The sequence below is a fragment of the Acartia tonsa genome, chromosome 10, assembly GCF_053477335.1.
Source record: "Acartia tonsa isolate MP-2025a chromosome 10, ASM5347733v1, whole genome shotgun sequence".
NCBI classification, from domain to species: domain Eukaryota; kingdom Metazoa; phylum Arthropoda; class Copepoda; order Calanoida; family Acartiidae; genus Acartia; species Acartia tonsa.
The window spans coordinates 38,864,174-38,871,280 of NC_137269.1; the positions used below are offsets into that span (position 1 = coordinate 38,864,174).

Here is a 7,107-nt window from a genome sequence, read left to right on the forward strand (position 1 = left end):
ATTTATATCTTTGTTGTTCCTATTCTTTTTTTTTCTTTCCTACTTTCATAATAGCTATTGTATATATAGTAAGATATATAAGTTTTACGGAATTTTAATGTTAGGGGGAGATTTGAAATCTGCATCAAATTTTAAGAATTTTTTTTATAAAATTCGTTTTTTGTATAATTCTTTATCTAAAAGCGGAAATGCATTTTAAGTTAATTAATTTTGACCAATAGGATAGGTGGATTTTAAACTACCTGCGCTCTAATTGGTTAAATGATGTACGCCATCCAATCAGAGCGCAGATTTTTTAAATCCACCAATCACAGATGCCAAAATTAAACAACTTAAACTGCATTTCCGCTTTTAGATAAAGAATTATAGAAAAAACGAATTTTATAAAAAATCCTCAAAATTTGATGCAGATTTCAAATCTCCCCCTAACTTTAAAATTCCTGAAAACTTATATATCTTAATATATAGATATAAATAATTGCCGGATTATTTATTAAGGTGTTATTATGGTTCAATTAACTGACAATTAAACTGAAATTTTACAATTATTTATTCATTTAACATTAACAGTTTAACTTTTTTTGTAATAACTTTTCTGAATTTATTAACAGTTCATATGTATATAGGAATTACTATTAGACCTATAATTAAAGGAGCAAATTTAAATTACAACAAGGATGACAACATCCATAAAAGCGAAGCACTGAAACGGTAGGACAAACGGAATTCAACACTTGTATAGTGTCTGAACTGAATAATCAGAATATAAAGTATAAGAGTCGAAGCAAAGTTGTAAGTAAATTTGTTGAAAAACTGCTTGATACAGGATAATGTTTATGGACATACTTACATTTTTAGGACTTGATTATAGAGTTGCTTCGCTTATAATATTGTAGTTTGTTGTCCCAGGAATCAATATACCAAAAATCAGATCAAACGGATAATTAGATCACATAAAAATTTGTTGTTAAAAAAGTAGAAAAATCAATATGGTTAAAATGGACGTATGGACATTCTGGTAATGATTATAGAGTTGCTACGATTTCTAAATCGTACCTAACTACTAAAGGAATCACCATGCAAAATTTGAAATCGATAGGAAAATTCTAACATGCCTAAATTAATGAAAAAAGCTATCCGTTACGGACGAACGTACGGACCGACCCTAATTATAAAAAAGCTTCGCTTTTAATAAAATGGATAATTTACAAAAAAATGTACAAAAAAGCTCTGCAAAGTGTCCTAAAAATACAAATATAAGGGGTTTCCTTTCCCTCTTCTCCTCTCATTCCTCATTTTTATGAAGTCACATGGCGCATATTTTAAGACACTTTGTAAAGCACCACAAAATAAGATGTTCTTGAAAATAAATATTAATAAAACTCTAAGAATGAGTATCTTTAAGGTTATTTGTTATATTTTGTGTACTCGGTGTCTACTTTGTATCGGTTCACATGGCTAGTCTAAAAATAAGATAAATGTTGCATTACATTAATTATTTGCATTTTAAATATTATTTATGGGATGTAAACTAACTTTTCTTAAAATAGATAAAAAAACTTGTACTTAAAAATTAAGGCTTTTTTGAAAGAAAAAAACAATTCAATCTTTCTGGTGGTTAGAGATATCCTAATAGACAGACTGCCAACAATTGCTGATAGCTGCAGTGTTTATGGACATAATCGTTATTTAACTATCCTATCCTTACCTTTTCAACGTTTTGTCAATAACTCCATTTGAATTACTTGAAATATTTTTCAAAACTGCCTTTTCTTCGTATAAAATCATCTAAAAAAAAGGGATTTTGAGAAGTTTTTATGAAGTCCTAAAAATCACGCAACCTTGATTAGAAATTAATATAATACCACGAAACTTTTACTGAATCACTGGACCCCTGTCCCTCCCTAGCTTCTCCTTATTTTCAATTAATTAAATGTTTATTTAGCCCCTGCGGGATGTTTAACCTTGAATGGTCTAATCCCTTCCAAAAGTTTTGTTTTTGGCCCCTTTTCAGTGACATCAGCATTTGAGATAAAAAATTCTTAATTGATATTAATGTATTTGGGAAGCTTTCATGAAAAGCACATTCAAATTGATTTGCACGGAAATTCAAATTGAGAGATGCAATATAAAGTAACAAATTGGTGAAAGTAAAAGAAAGAAAATATCTAATGATGGAAAAACCAAATAAATTTGAATGTCGTCATTTTTGGGCGTCCAAGTTTTATTTTACGAGGTTTGAGGGTTAGACCCCCCCATATAGACGTCATTTAGAATATGCAAAATTATATTCTTTAATGTTCATCAATAACTGAAACAATAGAGGATTTAGGTAGTTACATGCAGGATATAAGTGGCTGAAGTCACAGGATAATAAGTTCTATGGAATTTATTAAAGTGTTTTTTTTTAAATCAATTACTTGTATAAACTATGTATAATTAAGGGATATGATATGACCCGTTAACAGGCCAATGCGGACAATCAAAGGATTGTTTGATTGGTAATAACATGGGATCTAAATGTATAGGACATGAGAGGATAATTTGATGTACTTCTCCATTAATAGTAAACAAAATAATCCTATGGCCCAAATAAACATTTTGGGTACCAGTCTGTTTAATTTACCTTAATCATACTAAATATTGCTTTGGAGGAAGAATTGATTACACTTCTCTTCTTTCTTCGCTTACCAGGACCCATAATGTTGACCTGACAATAATAGATATATTACTCTAGATAGTCAAGCTTACCAGGACACATAATATTGACCTGACAATAATAGATTTATTACTCTAGATAGTCAAGCTTACCAGGACCCATAATGTTGACCTGACAATAATAGATTTATTACTCTAGATAGTCAAGCTTACCAGGACCGACAATATTGACCTGACAATAATAGATTTATTACTCTAGATAGTCAAGCTTACCAGGACCCATAATATTGACCTGACAATAATAGATTTATTACTCTAGATAGTAAAGCTTACCAGGACCCATAATATTGACCTGACAATGATAGATTTATTACTCTAGATAGTAAAGCTTACCAGGACACATAATATTGACCTGACAATAAAAGATTTATTACTTTAGATAGTCAAGCTTACCAGGACCCATAATGTTGACCTGACAATAATAGATTTATTACTCTAGATAGTCAAGCTTACCAGGACCCATAATGTTGACCTGACAATAATAGATTTATTACTCTAGATAGTCAAGCTTACAAGGACCCATAATGTTGACCTGACAATAATAGATTTATTACTCTAGATAGTCAAGCTTACTAGGATACATAATATTGACCTGACAATAATAGATTTATTACTCTAGATAGTCAAGCTTACCAGGACCCATAATGTTAACCTGACAAGAATAGATTTATTACTGTAGATAGTCAAACTTACCAGGACACATAATATTGACCTGACAATAATAGATTTATAACTCTAGATAGTCAAGCTTACCAGGACACATAATGTTGACCTGACAATAATAGATTTATTACTCTAGATAGTCAAGCTTACCATGACACATAATGTTGACCTGACAATAATAGATTTATTACTATAGATAGTCAAGCTACCAGGATACATAATATTGACCTGACAATAAAAGATTTATTACTTTAGATAGTCAAGCTTACCAGACCCATAATGTTGACCTGACAATAATAGATTTATTACTCTAGATAGTCAAGCTTACCAGGACCCATAATGTTGACCTGACAATAATAGATTTATTACTCTAGATAGTCAAGCTTACAAGGACCCATAATGTTGACCTGACAACAATAGATTTATTACTCTAGATAGTCAAGCTTACTAGGATACATAATATTGACCTGACAATAATAGATTTATTACTCTAGATAGTCAAGCTTACCAGGACCCATAATGTTAACCTGACAAGAATAGATTTATTACTGTAGATAGTCAAACTTACCAGGACACATAATATTGACCTGACAATAATAGATTTATTACTCTAGATAGTCAAGCTTACTAGGATACATAATATTGACCTGACAATAATAGATTTATTACTCTAGATAGTGAAGCTTACCAGGACCCATAATGTTAACCTGACAAGAATAGATTTATTACTCTAGATAGTCAAACTTACCAGGACACATAATGTTGACCTGACAATAATAGATTTTTATAACTCTAGATAGTCAAGCTTACCAGGACACATAATGTTGACCTGACAATAATAGATTTATTACTCTAGATAGTTAAGCTTACCATGACACATAATGTTGACCTGACAATAATAGATTTATTACTATAGATAGTCAAGCTACCAGGATACATAATATTGACCTGACATTATTTGATATTTGTGAAATTAAATAAATTGCCGGTTTATACTTTTGGACATTATTGTACTTGTATTAATATCTTCTGGTTTATGAAGACTTTCTCCAAAAGGATTTGATATTTCTGTTGGTTCTTTTCTTGGAAAGTTAACAAACATTTCTACAAAATAGTTTAAAACCTACCAAGAACAAATAAGGTGCTTCTTAAACGATTGAAACTTAGATCTGCTCAATCTACTTATTTATTTTCTCACCTGATTAGCATTGTTAACATTAAAGTTGGCCACAATGTTGCTGGAGTCGATGGCATTGATGTTGAGGTTGTTGTTATTGTTGTTGTTGTTGTTAACGTTGTTGTTCACATTTAGAACAAGGGTCAGGATTCCAGCCGCAAATGCGGCAAAATCAAGCGCTGAACAGTTGAATTTTGTATAGGTCTTCAATAATTGCTTCTTAGGGATAGGGTATTCCAAGGAATTTAAAGGGATAGGCAATGGCACATCCCCAGTTTTGATACATAAAATTACCCATTCTGTAAATTACAATGAGTGGTTGAAACGGCTTGATTAAACGTGTTACCTTTACTACCACTGATAATAGATGTACTGGAGGCACTGAAACAATTGTCAACTTCTTCTCTAAAATAAAATAAATATGTTTTCCTTGATTTTTAAAATTAAATTTGAAGCAATCTAATATAAAAAAAATTCAATGATTTTAAGGTCATCTATTTTTTTTCATTTTGAATCTTTACAAGGTGTTTCAAAAGATCATCCGTGTGACGACATAAAAATGAGGGATGAGTGGAGAAGTGGAAAAGGAAACCCCTAAAAAGTGATTGACTTTATGACGTCAAACTGCTGATTTTTTGAGACACTTTATACAGCTAAATTTTTTTTGTTTCACCCAAATAATAGGCAATATATTTATACACTCCCTCCCTGAAATTAAAATAATTGGTGGAAAAGTTTGATCACTGCTAGTTTGTTTAAACCCAATTTAAAAAAAACTCCAAATTTTTTAAGACAATAAAAAAGAGATCATGTCGTTATCATTTTGGGGACCATAATAATTTATTGACCAATATGGTCCCTCACTTCCTGCTCTGATAAGCATTCCTATAACATGCAGGTGTAGCTATGACAATATAGATGTACCTAAAATTAAATACTACTTTACCTCTGGTATATAACGGGAACATCTCTTTTCTGTCTACTGTGTTCAGATGTTGCATTTTTTATATCATCTCCAAATTTTCTTTCATCTCCCCCATTTACTCTAAATACAATGTGATTACCTACAATTGTTTCTCCGGGGCGAGGTGACACTTTTTGGACCTGACAAGCATCAAAAGAAACCAATTTTAATGCCTTCAGTTATGGCGCGGTTCTGGGCCAAGATTCGAAACTATTACATTCTAAATGAGAATCATATTGATTCGGCGGCTAGCGAGTTCCTTCGGCTAGGCACGGACATCCTGTTATTACTTTTATTTAAGAATACACGCTGCTTGTGTTTCTAAAAAGTAAATACCTGGTTTGATAATAAGAGAGAAACTGCGTAGGATTCTCAATAGTAGAACTCCAAGATGTATCCATCCAAAATTCTTTATCCAATTCTAAAATCTAAAATAAGCAATAACAATTTTAATATGTAAAATATCAAAGAATTTCCCATGTGCATCGGTGACATAAAATAATCATTTAAGACCTTATTACAGAAAAGTGGTTATTGCTGAAATATTATCTACAAAACGTCAATGTAGCGACCTTATTGGTATATTAAAGTACCAGGATATCTATCTGTCTGTGTGTGAGTGTGTCTGTTTGTATGTGTCTGTCTGTAGCTTATGATTTTGGCATTCATCGGGGTTCTCCTTTACAGTGAAGCTTCTTAGTTATGATTTATAAATATCTTGGGGGAGGGTCCTTAACCCTCCCAATATAAATCAACACTGAAAAAAAGCTTAGTGGCACCCTCCCAAAAATATTTATTAACCTTTCCAGGACAAATAAAAAGCTATACTGTAATAGAGAATTATTTCAGTTAAGCAGTTGGCGAGATCTTTCGGTACACACAGATACCATGTTTCTTTTTAGGATTCTACCTGATTTAAATTCTGTTCCAAAGCATCTTTTAGGATTTCTAAATCATCTCCCCTAAGAAAATAATCTAGGTTAGGTTTTATTAGCCATTTAAAAATGATTTTCCAAAATTAATCTACATCCATCCAAATTTAATACCTTTCATTGTTTATTTGAAATATATATGACTAAATATAAAAAAAAATGTCCGACATTTTTTTTGGGGTATTGTCGGTTTCTTGACATCGCAGGGCAATCATAAACTTTACCTAACCTAACCGACAATATCCAATTTTTTTATGTTGGATGAATTATTGCAACATCCAGTGTAATACATCTATTCTCATACCTGACGATATCAACAGTATACACATACAGTCCACAAAGCAAAATAGCTTTTAAAGAGTTCATTTTTATCAAATCTCCATTTTAAGGATATAACATTTTGTTTTCTTCTGAAATTTCTGTATTTGATATTTTTCACATAACCATTAACCATTCTACAATTAGTGTATGTATCTTAAAACCTCAGATCATAATAGCATAATAGCAACCTTATAAGTAACTACATTGTTTATTTATTGCTTTTGATCTGTAATCTATAATACAAAGTAGAATGATGTCTGTCCGTCTGTCCGTCTGTCCGTCCGTCCGTCCGTCCGTCTGAAGCTTAAGATCTCGGTAACCACTGAACCAAT

At 31.4% G+C, this 7,107-nt stretch overlaps 1 protein-coding gene across 1 annotated transcript; it reads right to left on the reverse strand.

Moving 5' to 3' along the window:
* Window positions 1-1,261: 1,261 nt before the first annotated feature.
* On the reverse strand, window positions 1,262-6,866 carry LOC145329208 (uncharacterized). The gene is made up of 9 exons (XM_080173259.1): window positions 6,759-6,866; window positions 6,433-6,484; window positions 5,859-5,950; window positions 5,505-5,603; window positions 4,905-4,963; window positions 4,580-4,737; window positions 2,627-2,710; window positions 1,709-1,788; window positions 1,262-1,463 (listed from the first exon to the last, which is right to left on the reverse strand). The coding sequence occupies exons 1-9, from the start codon at window positions 6,818-6,820 to the stop codon at window positions 1,451-1,453; spliced, it is 699 nt and encodes a 232-aa protein (XP_080029385.1). The 5' UTR covers window positions 6,821-6,866; the 3' UTR covers window positions 1,262-1,450.
* Between the last annotated feature and the right edge of the window lie 241 nt (window positions 6,867-7,107).

Coding starts and splice junctions, on each gene's coding strand:
- LOC145329208 (XM_080173259.1), bottom strand. CDS start 6,820: ATGAACTCTTTAAAAGCTATTTTGCTTTGTGGACTGTATGTGTATACT. Junction 4,964..5,504: donor GTTCCCGTTATATACCAGAG/GTAAAGTAGTAT, acceptor ATTTTATTTTAG/AGAAGAAGTTGACAATTGTT. Junction 1,789..2,626: donor CAATATTTAGTATGATTAAG/GTAAATTAAACA, acceptor CCTTTTTTTTAG/ATGATTTTATACGAAGAAAA.